The sequence below is a fragment of the Oncorhynchus nerka genome, linkage group LG23 (assembly GCF_034236695.1).
Source record: "Oncorhynchus nerka isolate Pitt River linkage group LG23, Oner_Uvic_2.0, whole genome shotgun sequence".
Classification (NCBI taxonomy): Eukaryota; Metazoa; Chordata; class Actinopteri; order Salmoniformes; family Salmonidae; genus Oncorhynchus; species Oncorhynchus nerka.
Window position 1 is genome coordinate 54,916,000 of NC_088418.1, and position 26,761 is coordinate 54,942,760.

Here is a 26,761-nt window from a genome sequence, read left to right on the forward strand (position 1 = left end):
AGGAATCGGAGGACAGATCTACACACACACATACATGTACCTCTTTCACACACACACACACACACACACACACACACACACACACACACACACACACACACACACACACACACACACACACACAGTCTTGTATAACTAACTTTGTGGGGACACAAAATTCAGTCCCATTCAAAATCCTATTTTTCCTAACCTCTAAACCCAACCATTACCCCAAACCCTAACCCCAAAAACTAAACCTAGCTCCTAACCCTAAAACTAACCCTAGCTCCTTAACCCTAAAACTAATTCTAACCCTAACACAAATTCTAACCTTAACCCTAAACCCCCTATAAATAGCATTTGACCTTGTGGGGACTAACAACATGTCCCCAGTTGGTCCAATTTTAATTTGTTTACTATACTTCTGGTCCCCACAAGTATAGTTAAACACGTCCACACACACACAGAATCACCTTTCACTCACTCACTCATTCACTCACTCACTCACTCACTCACTCACTCACTCACTCACACACCTGTGGTACTGCTGAAAGCTAAGCCCTTCTCCATATCAGAGGGGATTAGTGAGAGAGACAGTGACCATACACGTGTGTGTGTGTGTGTGTGTGTGTGTGTGTGTGTGTATACAGTGTGTTATTATTGGCTTTCCTCCTGCTCCACAACACTGATTGACATCTGTTTCTCTGTAACACACCCTGTCATCCTAGAGGTCACCTAGGGGTCACACTGTATTCCTGTGTGTGAACCCAGTCACCGGTAACATGTGCATATTTTTTCATTTTTCTGTTTAGTGATCAACAATCCTCTCTCTCAGTACCCCTTTTGATGCAGAGTGAAGGTTGGCAATGTCTCTTGACTGTGTCCCCTCATTCTCACATTCACTGTGTCAGGACATTTTCCACATGAGGCCAGAGCTGCTGACAAAGTTTGGGAACATTGGGTATATATGCGTGAGTCAGTCTTAGGCTCCGGTTGTGGTTAGCATGTGGTTACTTATGTCTCAGGAGTTCTGGGGTTTAATGTTAGACACCCAGTCTGATACCATCTCTATAGTGTGTGGCTTCAGCCCCCAATGCCCTCATTAACCAGCATGGAGCCCTACACTTGCATCCCCCCAACACACATACACACACCTAATACTCTCACATGCAATGTTTGCAACGTATTCTCAGGTAAAATGAAAAAACACCCGCACAACTTGAACATTGATTGATACATCACTGCCATCTTGTGGCATTGATACGTTTTGAATGTAATTGTTTTTCCAGAAGTGGTGACAGAAAAAAACGTGTTTTTGGGTTGCTTTATTAGTAGCCTTATTGGTGTAGAAAAGGGTAAATAGGCCATTTGCAGTGCAGTGCCAAACAGTATGTATGTCATACTCAACAGCAGAATGTGCTTAATAGAATGTGAAGGGCCACTTCGATTTTATTTCAAATATTTCCTCTGATTGTGTTTTGTAGGCCTGGCTTCATGAATTTGACACGACAATATCCTGAGATTATGTCACAAAATTGTGCCATCTGTGCTGAGTAGGTTAGAGGTTGCCCCTAACCACTGATACAAAGTCAGATGTTTTCTAATCACCTCAATGATAACGTTTAGAGTTTGGGTAGAATAATCTGATCCTAGATCTGATGTTAGGAGAGCGTCTACCTTGAGCCAGGCAACGACACTTGACGCTACCCTACCGAGGACGTGCTCGAGCCAACACCACGCGACAAGAGTAGATACAAGATGGCGACCGTTTTAGTACCAGAGGAATAAGTGCCGTGAAGGATAGGTATGGTACTTTTTTAAATTTTCGGCTTTCTTTACAATCCGTGTCAGTTGTAATGGTGTACACATTCATCTGAAAACTAACTACCATGTTTGATAAACAATTCAAACCCTGACGCATTGACCCCTAACGTATTTAGACTTGGTTTGACAATATTAGCTTGGTTGCTGCTAGCCATGTAGCTAGCTCTGTTACTCACCACGTCAGCCAACAAACTAGCTGGATACTTTATTATTTTACTAGCGATTGTTTAGCTATCTTACGTTAGATATTCGATTTGTGTTTATTTAGAAGATACATACCGCCGGACGGAGAGAGAAAGCACAAGGGCACCTTAGGTGCACGCACGAGCCTTTGATATCCTCGATAAGTTTACGAGTGGGTTCTTGTCAGCAGTAACGTTAGCGCTGTTATAACTATAGATAGTTAGTGACATCAGGATAGAAGAAGGAGCGGTTAGTTACCAGTATTTGGGTGACATTTGTTAGCTAGAGCTAGTTTTCAAAGTTGTCTTGCGGGGACAATTTACCAATGTCGGGTGAGTTAGTGAAGTGGTAAACACGTCTGGGAAAGCTTGCTAGCTAAGTCAGCAGGTTTGAAAACACATCTCTCGCTTTATGTTATCAGTGTTGACTGGGTAAAATGAAGCAGAAGCAAAGGAATGTCCTTGCTAGTAACTGCCCACCAGATCTATTGTGGATTTTTTAAAACTAAACAATGTATCACGATTGTCGATGGTTATAAAACCACAATTGCATTGATTAAATGTTATATAAAACAGTGGGAGTCAAAGGGGTACAATGTTGACAGACAGACACTCCTTCAGTGGTAACAGCTACTTATTTAAATCATACACCCTTTAGAACTTGGACCTGTGTAGTCAGGATCGGCCTTGTCCTGTTTCTCCTCCTAAATATACTATAGATTGGTTCATGGAGAAGGGTAACAGTAGCTGGGACTGGCATCCTCTGATCCTCGAGTTTAGTTTCCCTTTTGATCTTCCTATCCACCTCTTTCTCCTTTCCCTTTCTATATCCATCTCTTCTCTTGCCTCTTTCTCTTTGTAAGGCTGCCTGTACACATACAAAGGGTGCTCTACCCTCCCAGCTCAGCCACCCTTTGTTTTCCAGGCTTAAGTCTCCCTTTGGCCCCATTGGGGGGTGATGATGATGGAGCTGAGACTCTAAAACAGAAATCCCCAACCACAGCAGTTTTCAAATGGTGCTACAGAAGTGCCTAACCCCCCAGTGTTATGCAAACTGTTTTAAAGGGTACATTAGAGGAAGGAAATCTGTAATGGCAGAAAGCCACATCTGATCACCACAGTCAACATTCAGGATATTGTCCTGTTTTTTTAAATGTATTTTTTACAATAAGTACCCATGTTAGAGAGCTAACTGGTAAAATGCATGACCACAAGTTATTATAAAGACCAGAATGGGTTGTGGGTTAAAAAGGTTTTGATACAATTGTTTTCACTAACACGCATCTTGTAAAACAAAGGATCTCTTTATACGATTTGGGTAAGGCCTTTACTGAGAGGAGATTAGAGAAGTTTAAAGAGTTTTGTACAACTGCCTTACTCACTCAGTCTCTCTCTTCCTCCCCAGATAAAGCCATGCCGTGGGACCGCCCAGTTTCTGAGCTCGCCATGGTGATCTGAAGCCCCAGTGTGGACGTGTCACATCCACACTCGCCTACCCACAGACACACACACGGACTGAGCCCCCCAGCAAGTGTGTGCGATGGACAGGTGTAAGCACGTGGGGCGGCTCAGGCTGGCCCCAGACCACTCCATCCTCAACCCCCAGAAGTGGCACTGCGTGGACTGCAACACCACAGAGTCGGTGTGGGCCTGCCTGGGCTGTGCCCACGTTGCGTGCGGCCGCTACATCGAGGAGCACGCCCTGCAGCACTTCCTGCAGCATCACCACCCGTTGGCCATAGAGGTCAACGAGCTCTATGTCTTCTGCTACCTATGTGACGACTACGTGCTCAACGACAACGCGACGGGAGACCTCAAGCTGCTGCGCTCCACGCTCAGCGCCATCCAGAGCCAGCGCTACGAGGTCACCACCCGCTCAGGACGCATCTTGAGATCGGCTAGCGCTCCGCCCGACGCCCCCCAGCCCTGCGGCTCCAGCGAACTGCAGCTGAGGGACGAGGACCGCATGTTCACGGCGCTCTGGCACCGCCGCCGGGCACTGATGGGTCGAGTGTTCCACACCTGGTTCAGCCTGACGGAAGGGGGGAAGAGGAGGGAGGTGGAGGAGAGGCAGAGAGAGGAGGAGGAGAGGAGGAGGAAGGAGTTGAGAGAGAGGAGGAAGACGTTGAAGAGGCAGCTACAGGAAGCGTTGGAGAGTGCCCCACCCAGGAAGAGTCACCGCCTGAGGAGAGCCAGCCAGAGAGCTGCTGCCGCCGCTGCTGTCACCCCCTGCTCCACACGAACACGCACCCACAGCACCACTTACACACCCCAGACCCCCTCGCCCCACAACCAAGAACCCAGAGCCCCGCCACTCACACCCCCAAGAGAATGGGCCGCCCCCCTAAAACCCCTGCTCCCAAACCCTCTCGCTACTCAACCCCCTCTTCTTCCACCAAAGGCAAACCCAGAGCCGCCTCTGCCCAAGCCCGGACTGCCCCCTCCCCGGCCCCCCGCCGTGCCCCCCCCAAACAGGGCGACTCGCCCCTCAAACGGCGGCCCACTGTCACTCCGGGTGTCACGGGTCTGCGTAACCTAGGCAACACGTGCTACATGAACTCCATCCTGCAGGTGCTGAGCCACCTTCACATCTTCAGGGAGTGTTTCCTCCGGCTGGACCTGACGCAGGCCCTGGAGCTGCTGGCCTCGGCCGTTCACGGCCAGCTAGTGGTTCCCAGCCCCGGGGGCCCTGTGTCGTCCTTCCCGCTGGCCCAGAGGAGAGGCCCCCAGGTGGGTGCTGGGCTAAGCGGGGGTGCCTCCAGGGCCCGGAGCATGGAGCTGATTCAGCCCAAGGAGCCCAGCTCCAAGCACATCTCCCTGTGCCACGAGCTGCACACACTCTTCCAGGTGATGTGGTCGGGCAAGTGGGCGCTGGTGTCGCCCTTTGCCATGCTGCACTCGGTGTGGCAGCTGATCCCAGCCTTCCGGGGCTACGCCCAGCAGGATGCCCAGGAGTTCCTGTGTGAGCTGCTTGACAAGGTGCAGCACGAGCTGGAGAGCACAGGGACTCACACGCCTCCCGCTGGTGTGTCAACTGGACAGAGACATCTCATCAAGCAGGTGCTCAGCATAGTCAACACCATCTTCCACGGTCAGCTCCTCAGCCAGGTAAGAGAGAGCGAGGCACACACTCTCCCAAACACTGATACACATTTTTATACTGATAAACACACACACTTCTGCGATTCACCAGTCTGGACATGGTTTAAAATGGATTGAAAAGGGATTAAAGGGCCTTTACATTTATTAGTAGTGATCTTACTGGAGGATTTGGATGGGAGCTTATACTGCACAATGTGTGTGACTGTTACCACATTTTGTCTTGATAGTAATATAAAATAAATAAATATAAAATACAATATGCCAAAATGATACCGTCTAAATGTGCTTGGCTCCAATCAAGAAATGGGGACATTTCAATGGCAGATCAACACACTCTGAAGCTCCATCATTTTAATAGTTAATGGAAGGGTAAATCCATTTGAATTCATAAACTTTTCGACGGAACCCCCTTTGATTTGAACTAAACCTTCCATACTTGCCCATTGTAGAACGGCTCAGAAAGTGACTTTTTGGACCCGAATGCCAAAACACTCGAGATAAAAGTGCTCGAAGTTGACCCCTTTTGCATACCATACCAAGAGACATCCATGTCTTCATCAATGGAAAAGATAAATGGTTGAGATTTATATCATTTTAAAGTTTACAAAAGCGTTGTCAAACTACTTTATAATTACTTGATTTTTGTTTTGTTATTGACATTTTTAACCTCTACCGTTCAAAAGTTTGGTGTCACATATAAATTTATTTTGTTTTCCATGAAAACATACGTGAAATTAGTTGCAAAATGAATAGGAAATATAGTCAAGATGTTGACGAGGTTCAAAATAATGATTTTTAATTTAAATAATAATTGTCCTTCAAACTTTGCTTTCATCAAAGAATCCTCCATTTGTGGAAATTCTCCAAGATGTTAGCCAATCAGTCTATCCGTTTGTGTGATCCTTGAGATCAGAGATTTAATGACCCTGATCCTGTTTACAGAAGCAAATACTTTTTATGTGAAGGTGGGTGCTGTATATAACAACTATTATTTTTTAGATCTCAGTCTCTATTTTTACGAAATTTACTTGTACAAAAATTTAAGATTGAGAATGCCATTATTTTTTTCTATACATTTCTGGAGTTGGAGCTCACCGAGACCGGAGTGTCTGTCTGTGCGCAGGCCTGCTACGCGAGTGCAGGTGCGCACTGAAGGCTAGGAGTGGAGAAGTGGTTATCGGATTGGAAAACCTGATGCGTTGTGGGAAAATCTAGGTCTACAGGTCATTGCGCACTGTGCTGAAAGACCTCTAAAAAACGTATTATGTATCTGTTACTGTGCCTGCTCTTTACTCAATGCCATCCTGGATTAAATAGGCTGAATGATCAATGGGTGAGTGAATTATCTTCCCCTTATGCCCTACAATTTGCAAACACTCTGACGAGACCATGTCAATACCACCAGGAACTTGGTCTCTCTCTGCAATTACATTTGTACCACTCTCAAACGCAACTGGACCTATACTTGATGGCATTCTTCCAAAATCAAAAACTATTGAATTACTTTTTTTCCTGTGTTTGTTTTATTCACAATGGTGCTGGCTCCACCAAGTCCTCACTCATTGGGCAATTGAGATATATTGTTATGCTTTTATTGTTGATTTCTGGTAATGTGTGACCAAACCCTGGGCCGGTAGATACCATGCAATCTCCCTATGATTTTGAAAATAGAGCAGGTTTTGGCCTCTTGCATGTTTAATGTCAGAAGTCTATTTCCAGAAATAGACATGATTAGAATATGCAGACGTAATGGTTTTATCAGAAACTTGGCTAATGTAATCTGTGGCAAATAACTCAATTTCTATTGATGGGTACACAGTTTTTTAGAATGGCTCGGGTGAGTAAAGGGGTTAGAATTTATATGATATCCGAGTTTAACACCTCTGAAATTCTCTCAATTACCAAAGCCAAACATTTTTAATTGCTTGCGGTTAAAGTAAACGTATATGAGGACACCCACATCACTGTAGTCTGCTGCTACAGACCAGCATCGGGAGACTCACTTAACTCTCTTTCTGATGTCCTGCACAAGCTAAATGACTCTGAATTCATTATTTTGGGAGATTTGAACTGGGACATGCTTAGATCTGTATCGGACTCTTTTAAAGAACTGTGTGACTCTGAATCTCGCTCAATTAATTTAAAAATAAAAATTTGTACTTAACTGACTTGCCTAGTAAAATAAAGATTAAAAAAAATAATGTGCCAACAAGACCGAATCCCAGAGCACCTAACAAATCCACGCTATTGGACATTATGCTAACGAATACACATCAACTGGGATATTCTGCAATGATGTCAGTGATCACTGCAATTGCTTGTGTTAGAAATACAAAAATGACCCAAGCCATCCCCCGTTATATTTTTAAAATACATTTTAGACAGTTTGATGAGCAAGCGTTCTTACATGATCTGTACCATAATATTGACAGAGTAAGTCTGATTCCCGATGTTGACACTGCCTGGGACTATTTTTATATGACATTTGTGTCGATTTGGGATAAGCATTCCCCAGTGAAGAAATTTTGAATCAGTGGAGGGGACAATCCCTGGTTTTCAGATAACTTGGCAGAATTAATTAGAAAGATAAATGTCTCTTGGGCTCAAGCTAGACATACAAATGCTCCTATTGACTGTACCTCCTTCAGAGCGCTAAGAAACAAATGCACAGTATTGATCAGGACGTCCAAATCAGATGACTATTTAAATGCTGTCACAGAGAACTTAAACAACCCTACCATGTTCTGGAAGCGAATCAAATCAGTGTCATGTTGTAATGTATCCTCTGGCCTTCCTGACCATTTAATGATGGAGTCCAATGAAGTGAAGGACAAAGCTGATTTTTGTAGGGGTTTTTAACAATCACTTCATATCTGCTGGTTCAGTTTTTGATAATGGTGGGGCCCAGGCCTCTAATGTAAGCTCTGTTACTGTCAACTATGATATAGGCCCTCATGTGAACCTTTTTTTTTTTTTTTGTAACAGTATTTTTTTATTGGAATTTCACAATTTTCACCCATATTAGGAGATACAACAACAGAGACAAAGCAACAAAAAGAAAACAGCACTCACTTACACATACCTACGTATATATACATATATACATACGTACACCATTTTCCTCTTCCCGCTCGGTGCTTCTCTCACCCCATCCCCATCATTGCGTCTCTCAATACATACATTTTAAACAAACTTACCAACAGAAATTAAACAAAAAAGCTCAGTTTAAACCAAGAAGTTAGGTTCCACACATGGAACGTACAGTGTAGTTCTGAAATACATAGATCCCCGCCATTCTAAGAGAATCCTTGCAGCATAATAGCTATGAGAACCATTTAAATTTTGAGCCTGTAGCGTAGCCTAGTGGTTAGAGCGTTGGACTAGTAACCGGAAGGTTGCGAGTTCAAACCCCCGAGCTGACAAGGTACAAATCTGTCGTTCTGCCCCTGAACAGGCAGTTAACCCACTGTTCCCAGGCCGTCATTGTAAATAAGAATGTGTTCTTAACTGACTTGCCTAGTTAAATAAAGGTAAAAAAAATATTTAAAAAAAATAAAATAAAAAATACTGAGGTCTATAAATAGACACTAAAAGGTCTGCAGGTCCAGACAACCTGGACCCCTACCTCTTAAAGATAGCAGCTGGTATTATCACTGAACCTGTTGCTCACATTATCAACTTGAGTCTCTTGACCAATTCCATACCCAGCATTTGGAAATCAGCTTATGTCCTCCCACTGCTGAAGGGTGGAGATCCCTCAGATGCTAATAACTATCGTCCTATCTCCAAACTCCCTATCCTAGCCAAAGTCTATGAATCCCTAGTGAACCAGGGATTCATAGACGTCTTCATTGAAAAGAACATACTGAGCGAGGTTCAGTCTGGCTTTAGATCGGGCCACAGTACCACAACTGAAGCTATGGCAGTGGTAAATTACATCATAAATGCACTTGATAAAAAGCAACATTGTGCTGCTCTGTTTGTGGATTTATCAAAGGCCTTTGATTCAGTTGACCATGAATTGTTTCTAGCTAGACTCAGAAACATTGGTCTCAGTGAAGGGGCAGTAAATTGGTTTAGGAACCATTTTTGACGGAACACAATGTGTATATAGTGACAATCACAAGTCTAGCTTTCTTGAGATTAGTAGAGCTGTGCCCCAGGGTTCCATTTTAGCTCCTGTGTTGTTCTCAATTTTTATTAATGATTTGGGAAATGGGATGCAACCAGCAAAGTTACTTATGCAGATGACAGTCATATATTCATGTGCTCCTTCTCTGGTTCAGACTGTTGGAAGAGCTTCAGACTGCTTTTCAGTCACTGCAGGCCTCCTTTTATGGTCCTAAACTGGTCTTGAATGTACAAAAAACTAAATTCATGACCTTTACCAGAGCTAGAACTCTCAGAGAAGGTTAGCATGGTCACATCTGGTGACGTATCCATTAAAGTGTCATCTTACAAATACCTAGGTATTTGGTTGGATGACAAGTTGTCCTTTTAAAGTTCATGTGGATAATCTTGTGACAAAGCTTAACTTGAAATAGTTTTTTTATTTTTGTAATCAGGCTTGCTTCCCACTTATGCCTAGAAAAAAACTTGTTCAGGCCACTTTTCTCTCTGTAATTGATTATGGTGACTTGTTGTATATGCATGCAACCTCATCTGTCTTACCGAGACTGGACTCTGTTTATCATGCATCCTTGTGCTTTATTACAAATGCCAAGTCACTCACCTACCATTGCACATTGTACCACGTGGTAGGTTGGACCTCACTTTATATTGGCAGAAAGATACAGTTGTACGTGCTTTTACACCTGCATTGTTTGCTGTTTGGGGTTTTAGGCTGGGTTTCTGTACAGCACTTTGAGATATCAGCTGATGTACGAAGGGCTATATAAATAAATTTGATTTGATTTACAGTGGGGCAAAAAAGTATTTAGTCAGCCACCAATTGTAATTTTCATCATAGGTACACTTCAACTATGACAGACAAAATTAGATTATTTTTCTCCAGAAAATCACATTTGTAGGATTTTATTTGCAAATTATGGTGGAAAATAAGTATTTGGTCAATAACAAAAGTTTATCTCAATACTTTGTTATATACCCTTTGTTGGCAGAGGTCAAATGTTTTCTGTAAGTCTTCACAAGGTTTTCACACACTGTTGCTGGTATTTTGGCCCATTCCTCCATGCAGATCTCCTCTAGAGCAGTGATGTTTTGGGGCTGTTGCTGGGCAACACGGACTTTCAACTCCCTCCAAAGATTTTCTATGGGGTTGAGATCTGGAGACTGGCTAGGCCACTCCAGGACCTTGAAATGCTTCTTACGAAGCCACTCCTTCGTTGCCTGGGCGGTGTGTTTGGGATCATTGTCATGCTGAAAGACCCCAGCCACGTTTCATTTTCAATGCCCTTGCTGATGGAAGGAGGTTTTCACTCAAAATCTCACAATACATGGCCCCATTCATTCTTTCCTTTACACGGATCAGCCGTCCTGGTCCCTTTGCAGAAAAACAGCCCCAAAGCATGATGTTTCCACCCTAATGCTTCACAGTAGGTATGGTGTTCTTTGGATGCAACTCAGCATTCTTTGTCCTCCAAACACGACGAGTTGAGTTTTTACCAAAAAGTTATATTTTGGTTTCATCTGACCATATGACATTCTCCCAATCTTCTTCTGGATCATCCAAATGCTCTCTCGCAAACTTCAGACGGGCCTGGACATGTACTGGCTTAAGCAGGGAGACACGTCTGGCACTGCAGGATTTGAGTCCCTGGTGGCGTAGTGTGTTACTGATGGTAGGCTTTGTTACTTTGGTCCCAGCTCTCTGCAGGTCATTCACTAGGTCCCCCCATGTGGTTCTGGGATTTTTGCTCACCGTTCTTGTGATCATTTTGACCCCACGGGGTGAGATCTTGCGTGGAGCCCCAGATCGAGGGAGATTATCAGAGGTCTTGTATGTCTTCCATTTCCTAATAATTGCTCCCAGTTGATTTCTTCAAACCAAGCTGCTTACCTATTGCAGATTCAGTCTTCCCAGCCTGGTGCAGGTCTACAATTTTGTTTCTGGTGTCCTTTGACAGCTTTTTGGTCTTGGCCATAGTGGAGATTGGAGTGTGACTGTTTGAGGTTGTGGACAGGTGTCTTTTATACGGATAACAAGTTCAAACGGGTGCCATTAATACAGGTAACGAGTGGAGGACAGGTGAGCCTCTTAAAGAAGAAGTTACAGGTCTGTGAGAGCCAGAAATCTTATTACTTATTTTCCACCATAATTTGCAAATAAATTCATTAAAAATCCTACAATGTCATTTTCTGGATTTTTTTTCTCATTTTGTCTGTCATAGTTGAAGTGTACCTATGATGAAAATTACAGGCCTCTCTCATCTTTTTAAGTGGGATAACTTGCACAATTGGTGGCTGACTAAATACTTTTTTGCCCCACTGTATGTGTTCATCTAGAAAGCCCTTTTGGGTAAACTCCCTCTTTACCTCTGTAGTATGGTCTCCTTCACCACCAATAGTTACCATACCCGGTCTGCTAGGTGGTTGCTACTTAAAGTCCCCAGGACATTCACAGTATTAGGCAAGACTGCCTTCTCTTCTTGTGCACCAGACATATGGAATAGTCTACAATCCATGCTTCATCTAGATATGTTAGTGTCACTGAATGAATTTAAAATATTGATGGGAGACTCTGTTACAGAGGAGTGTAAATGCTTTTTTTTATGTTGTATGTTTTAATTATGTAATGTATTTATTGTTGCTGCCTTCTTGGCCAGGTCTCCTTTGAAAAATAGACTTGTGTCTCAGTGGGCTTTTTCATGGTTAAATATATTTTTTTATACAGCCTTGCAGACCTTTGGCATTCTAGTTGTCAATGCGTCGAGGTAATCTGAAGAGATTTCACCCCATGCTTCCTGAAACACCTCCCACAAGTTGGATTGGCTTGATGGGCACGGTCAAGCTGCTCTCACAACAGCTCAAACGGGTTGAGAACTGGTGACTGCTGGCCACACCATTATTGACAGAATACCAGCTGACTGCTTCTTCCCTAAATGGTTCTTGCATAGTTTGAAGCTGTGCTTTGGGTCATTGTCCTGTTGTAGGAGGAAATTGGCTCCAATTAAGCGCCGTCCACAGGGTATGGCATGGCGTTGCAAAATAGCCTTCCTTCTTCAAGATCCCTTTTACCCTGTACAAATCTCCCACTTTACCACCACCAAAGCACCCCCAGACCATCACATTGCCTCCACCATGCTTGGCAGATGGCGTCAAGCAATCCTCAGCATCTTTTCATTTTTTCTGCATCTCACGAATGTTCTTTGTGATCCGAACACATCAAACTTAGATTCGTCTGTTCATAACACTTTTTTTTTTACAATCTTCCTCTGTCCAGTGTCTGTGTTCTTTTGCCCATCTTAATCTTTTATTTTTATTGGCCAGCCTAAGATATGGCTTTTTCTTTGCAATTCTGCCTAGAAGGCCAGCATGACCACAGACCACTTCTCAGTTCATATGCTTCCTGGCTGATGTTTTGGTCACTTTTGAATGCTGGCGGTGCTTTCACTCTAGTGGTAGCATGAGACGGAGTCTACAACCCACACAAGTGGCTCAGGTAGTGCAGCTCATCCAGGATGGCACAACAATGCGAGCTGTGGCAAGAAGGTTTGCTGTGTCTGTCAGCGTAGTGTCCAGAGCATGGAGGCGCTACCAGGAGACAGGCCTGTACATCAGGAGACGTGGAGGAGGCCGTAGGAGGGCAACAACCCAGCAGCAGGACCGCTACCTCCGCCTTTGTGCAAGGAGGAGCACTGCCAGAGCCCTGCAAAATGACCTCCAGCAGGCCACAAATGTGCATGTGTCTGCTCAAACGGTCAGAAACAGACTCCATGAGGGTGGTATGAGGGCCCGACATCGGGGGTGGGGGTTGTGCTTACAGCCCAACACCGTGCAGGACGTTTGGCATTTGCCAGAGAACACCAAGATTGGCAAATTCACTATTGGCGCCCTGTGCTCTTCACAGATGAAAGCAGGTTCACACTGAGCACATGTGACAGAGTCTGGAGACGCCGTGGAGAACATTCTGCTGCCTGCAACATCCTCCAGCATGACCGGTTTGGCGGTGGGTCAGTCATGGTGTGGGGTGGCACTTCTTTGGGGGGCCGCACAGCCCTCCATGGGCTCGCCAGAGGTAGCCTGACTGCCATTAGGTACCGAGATGAGATCCTCAGACCCCTTGTGAGACCATATACTGGTGCGGTTGGCCCTGGGTTCCTCCTAATGCAAGACAATGCTAGACCTCATGTGGCTGGAGTGTGTCAGCAGTTCCTGCAAGAGGAAGGCATTGATGCTATGGACTGGCCCGCCCGTTCCCCAGACCTGAATCCAATTGAGCACATCTGGGACATCATGTCCCGCTCCATCCACCAACGCCACGTTGCACCACAGTCTGTCCAGGAGTTGGCGGATGCTTTAGTCCAGGTCTGGGAGGAGATCCCTCAGGAGACAATCCGCCACCTCATCGGGAGCATGCCCAGGCGAGGTCATACAGGCACGTAGAGGCCACACACACTACTGAGCCTCATTTGGACTTGTTTTAAGGACATTATATCAAAGTTGGATCATTCTGTAGTGTGGTTGACCACTTTAATTTTGAGTGTGACTCCAAATCCAGACCTCCATGGGTTGATAAATTTGATTTCCATTGATAATTTTTGTGTGATTTTGTTGTCAGCACATTCAACTATGTAAAGAAAAAAGTATTTAATAAGAATATTTCATTTATTCAGATCTAGGATGTGTTATTTTAGTGTTCCCTTTATTTTTTTGAGCAGTGTATTAGCATCTAGTACAGAGTAGGATGCAGTTCACTATGGGCACGCAATTCATCCAAAGTGAAAATGCTGCCCCCTATCCCTAACATGGACAAAATATGTGTTTTTCTTTGAAAAACAAGGGGATTTCTACGTGGCCCCAAACCTTTGAACGGTAGTGTATATTTTTAAAGAAATTATCAAATAGTTTTACAACCCTGTTTGTAAGCATTTTAAATTATATCAAACTCAACCATTTATCTTTTCCAGTGATAAAGACATGGATGTCTCACCCTGTAGGGTGGAGTATGCAAAACTTTGAACACCTTTTAACTCCTGAATGTTTTCAGGTTCAAAAGTCCATTTCAGACCACTTCTTCCATGGCCAAACATGTATGGAAAGGTTTGTTTAAATCAAAAGGGATGCTGTCTAAAGTGATTGAATTCAAATCGATTTACCCGTAATAGAGTGAGTGACTGTGACTGAATGTGTGTACTTTCTGCTTCTGTGTGTGAAAGAGAGATGTGTCTTGAGTTCTCTGAGCTTACACCCACACCTGCTCTTTCCTAATAAGGGGGTGAGTGTGTGTGTGAGTGAGTGGGGGGGCAATGTTTCTAAAGCTGTGTATCTCAGATAATCCAGTTCCTGTGTGTGCTACTGCGTTAGTTAGCTCAGCTGCCCTTGGCTTGCCTTCACACAACTCTCTTTCATCCTCACTTTCTCCCTCCTCTCACTCTTTTGCCCCCCAACTCTCACTTTCTCCCTCTCTCTCTGCCCCACCTCTTTCTCTCTCTTCTCTTCCCCCTCCATCAGGTGACGTGTCTAGCATGTGACCACCGCTCCAACACGGTGGAACCCTTCTGGGACCTATCGCTGGAGTTCCCCGAGCGTTACCACAGCAACAGCCGGGAGAGCGCAGCGCAGGTCTCGTGCCAGCTGACGGAGATGCTGGCCAAGTTCACGGAGACCGAAGCCCTGGAGGGCAACATCTACGCCTGCGACCAGTGCAACAGTGAGTGACGGAGGCACACACAAACACACATTCATTCAATGGTAAGTTTGTTAGAGGTACAGTAATTTTGCGAAAGCAGTTAAGTTTTCTCTATTTCTGTCTGCATGTCAAACTACCATCCAGTGCTATAGTTAGACTGAGTGAGTATTCACATAGCCCTGTCCAGAGCATGTGGCCTTAGATGGAGCGGAGCATGCTAAATTTGACTGTAGCGAGTTTCCCAAAGGCTGGAGCGTCGGCCTTCTCGCCCACTCCAATTTCGCTCCAGTAGCGCTCACTTCACAAGCTCAGGGCATGCCCGGACCAGCATGCATTTGTAGTCTACTTGTGTGCTGCTTTATCCCCTTGCTTTAGTTACTGTTATCTAGTATGCTAAATATTTTCAAAAAGGAACTGATAAAACACAGGTGAAAAATCAAGGTGCGTTACAAAGATGAGGAGCAAGAGAGGGAGTGCAGGGATATTGTGTCGACAACTAAAGAATCGCTGTGGAATCTGAGAAGACAGGTATCCCGAAAGCATGATGGTGTATTTACTACGTGCACACGCCAACAGAAAATAACGAGTTTGGTAGCTAGCTATGTATTAAATAAAATAAAATGATCTCTTAAACCCCATCTTATTAGCATAATACAAAAGTTCCCATAAAAATCTCAGTTTAAGCTAGATATGTTTTTTTTTTGCATTGGATGCGTCTCTATCCACTGCATCTGCCTATGTCGCATTTCCGCATCTGCGGTGAGAGGTGACCGAGCTAAAAGCGGTGTTTCTCACCATGAGATATCCCGAAAATTGGTCTTCACACAAAATCGTCTGTAGCGTGTGAACGGTTTGGCGCTCAAACTATTACGACCCCTCTATGGACGAACATGATGTTGTTCTCCGTTTTGCTCTACGACCCCCACAAACGGCTTGGGACTCGTCTGAAGTCGGTACAGCCGATCTGCCAAATTCTGTCTGTAGCATCCAAACAGTTTGGGCTACACACTAATATGACCCTTCTGTGCGAAGGTGAGACTCTCACGAACAGGTTGGTTGTTTTGCTCTAGGACACCCACAGGCCTCACGACTCGTCTAAAGGTCCCTCAGTACCAGATGAAATAATGAGTGGAAGTATATACGGAGACTGTTTAGTGCCAAAAATAAGGTGTTAAATACATGTAAAGAAGAAACAAATGTTTGCTGATCTTTCTTATATCTCCGATATAGGACAGACACTTCAAAACAAACCTTCATTCTATTAGCCCATACAAATGCATTATGGAACAGATAGTTCCCTAAAAATATCCAAATTAAATTAGTCCTGAAGTGTCTGTCCTATATTTGAGAGATATAAGATCAGGAAACATTTGTTATTATTATATTTTTTTATACGTGTATTTAACCCATTATTTTTGGCTCTAAACACGGTCTATACCGGGGTGGGGGGTTCTACTAAGCTATATGGAACTGTTTTAAGTGTCATGCCAAGGATCATTTTGCTATTGTCACGAATATTACCGAAGGTGACTCCCCTTCTTGTTCGGGTGGCGCTCGGCGGTCGTCGTCACCGGTCTACTAGCTATCACCGATCCTTTGTTCTGTGTTCCTTTGGTTTTGTCTGATTGGTATCACCTGTTTCTTGTTTGGTTGTTAGGGTGGGGTTATATAAGTTTGTTCAGCCTGCTTGTGTTTCGTGCGGGCTTGTTCGTCTGTTTTGTGTTAAGTGTATTTTGTTTTGTATTTACGGGTTTCGCGCTGTCCGTTCATTTGTTTTCCTACTTTTGTTCATGTTATTTTTCCTGGACATTAAAGCGTGTTTTTCCCACATCCTTTTGCTCTCTGCGCCTGACTCCACACCTCTTCACTCATTAGCCGTAACAGCTATTTGATTTGGAATTTTAAGACCCCTTGAAGTATCAAAACAATTTATACATCTTTTTAATGAAAAACATGTTTTGGCCTTATTGCTATTAGCCCATACAACCGCTATGAATAACAGATTCACTACATGGAACAAATCAAATAAATAAAAAAATAAAAATCTAAAGGGAGTTTGTTTTGAAGTGTCAAATAAAAAAAATTGATCTCTTAAACCCCATCTTTTATTAGCATAATACAAAAGTTCCCATAAAAATCTCAGTTTAAATTAGGGTCAAAAATTCATCAAATTATATATTTTTGTTATAGTCCAATGGGTCTTAAAATTCCAAATCAAATAGCTAAATGCTCCTGTGACGCCCGGGGTTACCGTAGTAAAACCACCCGAACCTCACCCGGCTTAGACAGGGCTAAGACTCTGGGTTAAATGTTTAGTTCATTTTTGTTCTATTATCTATACAATCATTGGTTTTGGCTCAATAGGCCTGGCATATTCTCTTTCAAGGAGGTAAGCACTGCCCCATGAGCGATGAGCGGGGATTTCCAGGCGCTCAACTCCTCACTACTCTGGTCCTGTCTAATGCTCACTCTTGTCTCTAGGTAAGCGGCGGAGGTTCTCCTCCAAGCCTGTCATCCTGACTGAAGCTCAGAAACAGCTGATGGTTCACAAACTGCCTCAGGTTCTGCGCCTGCACCTCAAACGCTTCAGGTACTGACCGCATTATGACCACACAATGACTACAACACACCCATGCACCTCAAACACTGCAGGTAACCATTGAGCACATAGCAATTGCTCAAGAACCATAACACAACCATGCATTTGAAACACCCTAGCTGTCTTATTTGGTGATTTGGTCTGTTGATGTGATTGGTCGTCAGGTGGTCTGGGAGAAACCACAGGGAGAAGATCGGGGTCCACGTCAGCTTTGACCAGCTCCTCAACATGGAGCCATACTGCTGCAGAAACCCCGCCCCCAAGGGCTCGCCATACTCCAGTCCGGCCCCCGCCGGCTCCCCGACCCCCAAACACTTCCTGTACGAACTGTCCGCTGTGGTGATGCATCATGGGAAGGGCTTTGGCTCTGGCCACTACACTGCCTACTGCTACAACAAAGAAGGAAGTAAGAACATCTCACGCACACGCAAAATACATTTTTATGTAAAAGATTACAAATACAAAGGTGACACACAACCTTCTCTTGATACATTTTCTTGGAATTGACCTACATCTAATACCCTTTCTCTCTTCTCCTTTTCCCTCTGTCAGGGTTCTGGGTCCACTGTAATGACTCTAAGCTGAATGTGTGTTCTGTGGAGGAGGTGTGTGGTGCCCAGGCCTACATACTCTTCTACACGCAGCGCTTCACTCAGGACAAAGACAGGCCGCTATAGGACCAGGACCCACTGAGCCCCGCCCCAAACCCTCCTTTGTACCTCAGCAGTCCAGTGACGTGACATCATCAGCATTACCACCACCACCAAAACATCTCAAACCCCCCTCTCTCACGCTCTTCCTTTGTGTTCATTTTTATCTCCTCTGGGGGGGAGGAATGATAAAATTATCATTTATTTTTCTAAAAGACACAAAGGACAGTCTTTTTTTAAAAATTTATTTTTGTCTTTGTGAATCTCTTGTACATGTTGTTTATATGGGTTTTAAAAGAAAAGGAAAACATGTTTGATAGTGTAAAGGTTTATTTTATCAAGAGTATCAGCCAAGTTGTGCGTTGTATTATAGACACGCCTTTACAGGAGTAGAGACAGACTTTGGCCAGGTGTGACTGTGTAATCTGTAGTTCAGATTTATTCAGGTGTCAACCTTCTGCTCTATGTTTTTCTTTTTCGCAAACAATTTGAATCAACTACAGTGTTTCTCACAGCCACTTTAGACAGTTGACTAAGGGATGTCAGTCAGTCAAATTCTCAACTGGAATGTAGACTGAAACAGATAATTCCCTCCATAAATAGTCTTTAGAGTTTAACCCCTTTAGTTTCGCCAGAGACGTAAGGGGAAGCGAGACACCTCCCTCGCTCCTATTTTCTGATTCATATATAGTCAATGAACTAAGCTGACCAGACCCAGCTGCTAATGCATTGGTGCCTATGGGAGAGCCACCACTTAAGTGGACCGGAACGGTGATATTTAAAAAAAGAAAAGATAAACAGCCTGAGTGGGACATCTTAATTTATCCACCATCTTTGGTATCGCTCTCTGTAGTCGGTCAGGAAATGGTTTATAATTGACTACTGACCTCACGCCAAAGCACGAGGGAAACGGTTAAAAAGTATCTCAGCTTCCCCCAAAAACAATTACAGAACATTTGCAAGATATATTCTGATTGGTTTTGGAAAATCTATTTTATAACCGGTTTCCAGCTGAATGCTGCCCTGTCTTCAGTGGTGCTGGTGTTTTTAGGCCTGTTGCCTCCTAACTTTTGGTTGGTATCCCGACAGCAGTCATAATTGTCATAGAAAAGTGCCCTTCGTTATCAGAACATATCTATTTTTGTAGTTCCTTTGCCAGAAGTGCATTTGGTATCAGTTCTTTGTAGCAGTCCTACCCAGGCCAGCATTTAGAATATTGAATGTATTTTTGTATACTCTGACATCGAGGATGTTTCACAGAAGTTATGTTTAAAAACAGGGCCACTGACTGTTAGAGATTTTGTAATTGATTCCTTCCCCCTCTAGTTGTTTGGAATCACCAGCAGGTCTGACCCGTCTCTCCTGTGTGTGTGTGTGTGTGTGTGTATACCAGCATGTGTTCACACAATATAGTTGGCTCTGTATAATGTAAGTATAAAATAGCCAGACTGGTGCAAGTAGATCCTTGCTGTGTGTTTGAAACTGTGTGTGAGAGAGTTCTCCATGCTGGTACTAGCTTAACTGCTCTCAACCTAAATGCTGTTCATCTCTAGATTCACCTTTTGGGGAGAATTCAAAGCACATTTCCACCCGATGTATGTTGGCATTGTGCTCATACTGCCTCGGGTGTGTACACATTTATGGAAGTGATACTATGCAAATTCTTACCTCAATTTTTAGAGAATTACCTCATGAGAATATATTTTCATTTTTCTAAGAAAACACTAATTTGTGTACTTTTTTAAATCCGCACCACTATTAATTCAGTTAAGGTTCCTACCATGCTGTAGCCCTCACACAATCCCCTTTCACTTGACTATTTCTAAATAGGGTATACATAATGGCGGCTGCCTACTAGACTCAAGATTTGTATATAATGACGAGACGCTCATGTCTCCCCCTAACAATGGGAGTCGTCGTCCAAAATAAGCCCAAAGAAATGCTTTGGACAGAGTGAAATCTTTGCCTTTTCCTCTCTGATCGAATCTACTGGAGGCCTGCAAGGACAGTGGGCTCCCGAGTGGCATAGAGGTCTAAGACACTGCATCTCAGTGCTAGAGGCGTCATTACAACCTGGTTCGAATCAGGCCGTGATTGGGCGGCGCACAATTGGCCCAGCATATTCTGGTGTAGGCTGTCATTGTAAATAAGTAGTTGTTCTTAACTGACTTGCCTAGTTAAACAAATTAAATATAGCCAATCAAGGATTTCTTCCCAGTGCAGGAATACAGAGAGAATTCTTTTTATTTCAATAGTTCTTACAAAAACATTTCCAGGGAACTCAAAATGAAGCACTACATTTGAGTACATATAGTGGCAGCAGCCATTTTCACAAATCGCTTCTCCAGTATTTGTTTATTAAGATGAGTGCAGAGTCCTCTCCCTGTATCATGAAGCCAAACATACAGCTGTAGATGCATGGTTGTCTAGTCGTCATCGTTCCCACCAGGAACTCGAAAGGGTTCTGACGAGCAATCGAGTGACTAGTAACTGTCAGGACCCGATGACCAGAACACTGTAGGGTCAGGCTGAAAGACCGCAGTCTGAACCAAGAACTGTATAGCAGTAAGGGCCAGGAGTTTTTCCTGATCAGGTCACATGATTAGGAAACACTCCCTTCCCTATGCATACTTCGAGGGAGAGGAAGGTACTTATTTTGGTAAGGAAAGGTTTGTTTCTTCACATTCTTACTGGGTCTAAATACTGGGTGTTCTAAGCAGTTGAACTGTAACAGTTTGAGATTCTATGGCAGCTTCAGACGATTGCTGAGACACCGTGTCCACAGATCCCTCTAGCAGGGGGGGGGAAATGACGACTAAGCTTTGTGGTTAACAAAATAAGAGGGGAAAAAAAGATTCAGCTGCTGCTACATAAGCTCGTCCCTCCATGCTCGCTCTTAAGTAGCGGTAAAAATGCATTGTGGGGGTACCTTACAGCAGCATTTTTCATAGCCCTTACTGGCTGCTCTCTGCCAAGGTGGGAGAAATGGGAAGAGACCAAAGGAAGGTCCTGTATTTAGATGCTGTTTTTCTGTTGGAAGTGCAGGCAGACGGTTCAGTGTGTCTATTCTCTGTATTGGGGTGGAGGGGTTTGAATGAGGTTGGGTTCCGTATTCAATAGTCGTCCCCTCGGCTCACCACCTCCTTGCAGGTGGGCCTGAGCAGGATGGTGTGCTCGAACTGGGCGGTGTAGGAGCCCTTGGTGTCGCAGAGCGGGGGGTAGGGGTCCACGATGCCCAGGTCGCACAGGTTCTTCAGGGCCATCAGGTACTTGCTCTCCCCCAGCCGGTCTAGCCAGCGCCGGCAGAACGCCAGTGTGCCAAAGTTCTCGTTGATAACGTTCAACAGGTGCTTCGCCCGGGGGAGTCTGGGGGGAGAGAGAGAGGGGTAGAGAGAGGGTGGAATACACAGTCCAGTGTTCACACAGGCAACCAACTTACCTGATTGGGACGTGTCCCACATCAAAGTTTTTCATGTAATGAGAACACTCCATGTCATCATGGACCACGCCCTTCCCTGTGCTGCCAAATGTCTCGATGGCGTACACCTCTCCCTCCTGGTGGTGCAAAAGAGGGAATCAGTCAGAAAAAGGACACTTATTGGGGTAGGAGGACACTGCTGCAGTCAACCAAATACATTGGGGCAGGCAATCCTGTGATAGAAATTCCTTGATCGTCGACGACACCAATTCAGGCATGCAGGTATTGTGTTAATGGCTAATTGGATCTGGCTCGGTTCTTAAGCACACCATTAACTCAGCATCATTACTCAGTCGCCCTCCCACAGCACACCATTAACTAAGCATCATTACTCGGTCAACCTCCCACAGCACACCATTAACTAAGCATCATTACTCGGTCAACCTCCCACAGCACACCATTAACTAAGCATCATTACTCGGTCAACCTCCCACAGCACACCATTAACTAAGCATCATTACTCGGTCAACCTCCCACAGCACACCATTAACTAAGCATCATTACTCGGTCAACCTCCCACAGCACACCATTAACTCAGCAGCCCTTTCTAACCTCGCCCCCCTATCTCCCTATGCTCTTCAAACGCTCAGTAAGACAGATACACACCTCCATCCTGGTAGCTTCTCCTCCTTTGACAATGGGGACAGTCTTGCCGGCATGTATCCTGTACTGGCCAATTGAGTGGCCGTTCAGGTTTCTGATTGGCTTCACTGGAAATTAACATTTGTGAGGAATTATATTCGATCATAAATTACAACAAATCACTGTGTGTGTGAGATATATATATATATATATATTCAGTAGCTCAGTACCTTGGTATGTTTTGCCGTCAATCTCCACCTCGTACGACTCCATCACTTCCTGAATTCTCTCTCCAACGTCACACAGACGCACGTCGATTCCAGCACACTGATGAAGCATGATTGAGATGAGACTGAACATCTGAACTACACTTACTTCAAATTCTATCAAGCGGCCTCAGGAAAGGATGGCGTGTGAATGGATGCCGGACCTTGATTCCAGTATTGGTGGCGTCTCTCACGGCCTCCAGCAGTTTGTCATACTTTGGGTTGAACGTGACGGTGAAGGCACAGTCAATGATCCGACCTGAAAACACAGTGGGAGTGAGCACAGCATCCTACATGGTCTGAGTGGTTAGTTGTGTCTGTTTATGTGCCAAGTATGTTTTGATGTGTGTGTCAGCTGAACCGTGTGTGTACTGTGGCAGGGGTGTACCGTTGATGTGTGTTCCAAAGTCGATCTTGCAGACGTCGTCGTACTGCAGTACGGTGGGGTCTCCTGCGTTAGGGGTGTAGTGAGCCGCACAGTTGTTCAGAGAGCAGCCGGTGGGGAAGGCCAGGCCTGCATTCAGACCATTCTCCTTGATCAACTTCCTGGAACAGTTCTCCAACCGCTCACTTAAACACAGACACACGCACAGAGAAATTAGTTATACAGAAAGAGATAATATAAACTGATAATAAAGGGATGAAAGCGCAAGAACGGATGTATGCAAAAGATGAAATGCAAAAGAGATGGAATGCAAGGGAAAAAGACTGACATATAGGAAGCAACATCTCAGCTGTGATGATGAAGGCTCACCAGATGTCGATCATGGTCATGCCAGGTTTGATGAAGCTGCGGACGTGCTGGCGGACCTGTCTATGGGCCTCAGCAGCCTGTCTGAAGTCGCTCCACATTTCCTCGTTGGCCTTGTCCAGAACCCGCTTCTCTTCATTGGTGGTCCTCCACGCCGCGGTACGCCTGCACCAAGGGGAATCAGCAACAAGGTTAGCGGTCAGCACACACACACACTTGTTCCCATCACTGTGCGTGAAATTCACAAGGGGATCAGCAATGAAGTTAACAAACATTGTCATTGCACGACTACCTGGAGGATCAACAACAAGGTTAGTGCCCACGCACACATCTTACTCCCCCACCCAGCACAGTGACTGAGGGGGAAATCAATGCAAGCATGGCTAGAGGATAAACCAAACAAATTATGCCGAGGACGACAAGTGTTTTGGGTGTTGCTAAAACTGCAATATGCAACTTTTTCAGCGACCTGACCAAATTCACATAGAAAAGTGTGTTATAGATCTGTCGTTCTCATTGAACGCAAGACTAAGAAGCGGTAGATCTGTTCTATGCGCAATATTTCTATGCTTCCTGTATGCTTCCTTCCTGCACGGTTTATTTCAGAACAAACTCAAACCTCCCTCCCCAGTTTGTGTTGAAGGTTGGACAGGTATAGCATGATGATCAGAGGAGCTGCCACTCTAGTATAACACAGTGCTGGGGAAATAAGAGGCTGGGCCCCGCTTCCACAGTAACCAGGTACAAACCACACACCAAGCCAAGAGTAGGTGTTTTGTGTGATTGTGTGTATGAACCTTACCCATCCTGTAATGAGGGGTATTCACATTCCTGACCAATGGGGAAAACACCACTTGGATACAAGTCACAGATGGGCACAGACGGAGGGTCAGTCTGAACTTTGGCTGTGAAAGACCGGAAAAAACAAACAGTCACATAGCCGTTCATTACTAGTTAATAAACTATCTAGAAGGTTTGAGTTGGAATTCCAGGGGTGACAGAGCAATATTCAGGCAAAAGCCAAACATGCCCATTAGCCTGGGGGGGAGGCACCCAGAAGGCTGCAGGGTTATGGTTATGCTCCAGAGTGCACCAGTAAGGCAGAGAGCCAGCCAGTCAGATCCATCACTAGCTCATAGTCTACTCTCCCATTGCACCCTATACATGACCAGACAAAGTGAAAGCCATAATTCTCAAGTGTCAAATGAAATAAGATCAACTCACGTCCTTTCTTCTTTTTCTTCTTCTTCTTCTTTTTGCCTGCCGAGTTCTCCCCCTCGTCTCCATCTGAGAGAAAAGGGGAGGAATTTGAAGTAATTTAGTCATATTCAAAGGTCACACAAGAGTTTATCAGCTCCCAGCAAGCAATGTATTGGTAGATGTGTATGTAGTTATGTGTGAGGTCATCTCTGCGCTGTGTCCACAGCCAGAGATGGGCCAGACATGTGGATGGTTGAGGGTGCTGAGGATTTGGGTCATGGGGCGCAACAACAGGACTGGACCCAGATCAGCTGCTCCGCGGCAGGGTGAGGAGCCATGGTTGGATCTCAGCCCATGTGGTTCTGGGTCTGCCTAGTACTAGGCTAAGGTAGAGTACTGTTACGGTCTCTTACCATCCTCCCCATCTTCTTCTTTCTCTTTGTCCTCCAGAGCCTGCTTCTCCAGCTGTTGTGTCACATCAGCCACTCCATTGCCCTCAGCCTCGGTGCCGGCTGCTGCAGTCATAAATTGCACAGAGACAGATACACATGGGCGAGCTCATCCTATACAGCTTACTAACCACGACATGGCAGCCGTGGCGACCACAGCTCCATCACAACAGAGAGCATCCAGGAGACCCGGGGGAGGATGAGAGATGTGTTATGTGCGTGCATGGGAAGGTACTGTCCAGTGGGGAAGTGATCCTTTTGGACTGTGGACAATGATCCCATTCCGCAAAGTGTATCCCCGAGGTCAGGGACTTGGCAGGAGAGGGGAGAGTATTAACATCTGTGTATAACCTTGGGGGCCAGCACACGCCCACGCAGCTAAGCCTGCTTTACTGGTGTAAACACACACATTACAAGCTAAATGTTGTGTATGTCAATTTAAAGGGCAACTGTCTGACATCCATTAGACAAATGCATGCGAGCTGTAGCTAGTTGAGCTTGTTACAAGAAGATGGGTTGCTCGAAATAGCACATGCTGAGGATGACGTTATGTCAGCAGTAAGTGTGCAGTGTTCAGTGAGCATGCTGTCTGAATCAAAACAGCATCTTGACATTTCATAGCTAGCTAGCAGGCAGCGGGACAATCATTGTGGTCAGTCATGCGTAACTAGTTAGTGTTAAATATATAAGTTATCATGAAACACAGTTACAACCTCGATCATCGAAGTATATGTAATCAAACTGTATTCTGGCGTTTACGTTATGTAAGAAAGTTAAAGTTAACATAACAGCATTCCACCACACATTATGAAACATCAAAACTCGGCTTTGAACTTGCTAGCGACTTGTGGAACATGCCAGCAAAGGACTACGAACTGCGGCTAAGCTAGCAAGATATCTAGCCAACTAACTAACTACTAAGTTTGCTTGTATGACTATTTCCGTCTGTTTACTGACATTTCGGCATTGTGTTCGGATTGACAGATGTATCGGCCAATGCTTAGTTATCGAGCTACGGGTGTGTTATGAGAGCGAGGCGTGTTTCATAAGGCCTGGCGCACGATTCACAAGGCACACTCTTCTCTAGGCACGCACGGCTCAGCGGTAACTGGCCTGTCTGTAACTCTTACCGGGGCCTGCCGACTTCTTCTTCTTCTTTTTCTTCTTCTTCTTGGCTGTCTCCTCGGAAGGGTCTACCTCCTCTTTCTCTTCTGCATCTCCATTCAGGACCGTCTCTTCTTCAAGCTTCTGCTCGGTTACCTTCGCCTGCACCACACCCGCCATGATTGCAGGCGTTAGGGGAAAAGGAAGCGCGGTGGTTTGTGGGTAAGGTGAGTGAGAAACTTGCCGAATCAGCTGAGCGCGTGCTGTGCTTGCTGAATGCAAAGTTGCTGTATGAATTAATTCATGGATCACCATCACAATTATCCTAAAGTATGTATCCCCAGAGACAAAATATCATACACAGTGAACAGCCCTGATTCAACAAACCTGGTTAATATGTTATAACAATATGTGAATGTATGTTGTACTCTACATCTTAATAACCTTTACTGTGTATTATTACGAATGAGAAAAATATTGGCCGCTAGATGGCAACATGTATTAATACTAGGTAACAAAGGATTTGGAGAAGGGCCCATATATTTCCATACACATATTCCAGCAGCAGGAGCAATTTAATAATCGTCAGTCACCACCCAACAATAACTCTATTGCAACCAGCTTCCAAATTCTCTCGAGAATAGCCAACTCCATGCTCCCTGCCCTAGGCTCCTTCCAATGATCTGGGAGAACTGGGAAAGCCAGGTGAGGAAGCAGCAAATCCCCAGTAGTAGGCTTCCACCATTCAGGTCAGTTTCACCTTAAATCTGAAGTCTTCGGACAT

At 44.8% G+C, this 26,761-nt stretch overlaps 2 protein-coding genes across 3 annotated transcripts; one reads left to right on the top strand and one right to left on the bottom strand.

The window, feature by feature from the left end:
- The first annotated feature begins 1,680 nt into the window (after positions 1-1,680).
- On the top strand, positions 1,681-19,871 carry LOC115107080 (ubiquitin carboxyl-terminal hydrolase 44-like). The gene is given in 7 exon segments (XM_029630451.2): positions 1,681-1,783; positions 3,391-4,278; positions 4,281-5,093; positions 14,721-14,919; positions 17,380-17,488; positions 17,662-17,903; positions 18,050-19,871. Coding segments are annotated over 6 exon segments (2,241 nt in total). The 5' UTR covers positions 1,681-1,783; positions 3,391-3,525; the 3' UTR covers positions 18,175-19,871.
- A 502-nt stretch (positions 19,872-20,373) lies between these two features.
- Positions 20,374-26,292, bottom strand: LOC115107081 (methionine aminopeptidase 2-like). Of its 2 annotated transcripts, XM_029630452.2 has the most exons (11): positions 26,004-26,292; positions 24,838-24,939; positions 24,449-24,511; positions 24,027-24,129; positions 23,228-23,389; positions 22,862-23,043; positions 22,638-22,732; positions 22,438-22,534; positions 22,232-22,335; positions 21,587-21,702; positions 20,374-21,513 (listed from the first exon to the last, which is right to left on the bottom strand). In XM_029630452.2, exons 1-11 carry the CDS (start codon positions 26,290-26,292, stop codon positions 21,261-21,263), a joined length of 1,566 nt encoding a protein of 521 aa, XP_029486312.2. In that variant the 3' UTR covers positions 20,374-21,260. The 2 variants fall into 2 exon arrangements, with proteins under 2 accessions (XP_029486312.2, XP_064864376.1); XM_065008304.1 differs by lacking the exon at positions 24,838-24,939 and having other exon boundaries at positions 26,004-26,185.
- Between the last annotated feature and the right edge of the window lie 469 nt (positions 26,293-26,761).

What these genes read in the sequence shown, in the direction of transcription:
- LOC115107081 (XM_029630452.2), bottom strand. Translation starts at nt 26,292, where the DNA reads ATGGTGATCCATGAATTAATTCATACAGCAACTTTGCATTCAGCAAGC. An exon ending in GAAGAAAAAGAAGAAAGGAC is followed by an intron (nt 24,130 to 24,448) that starts GTGAGTTGATCT and finishes GGTCTTTCACAG; the next exon opens with CCAAAGTTCAGACTGACCCT. An exon ending in CTTTGGAACACACATCAACG is followed by an intron (nt 22,733 to 22,861) that starts GTACACCCCTGC and finishes CTGTGTTTTCAG; the next exon opens with GTCGGATCATTGACTGTGCC.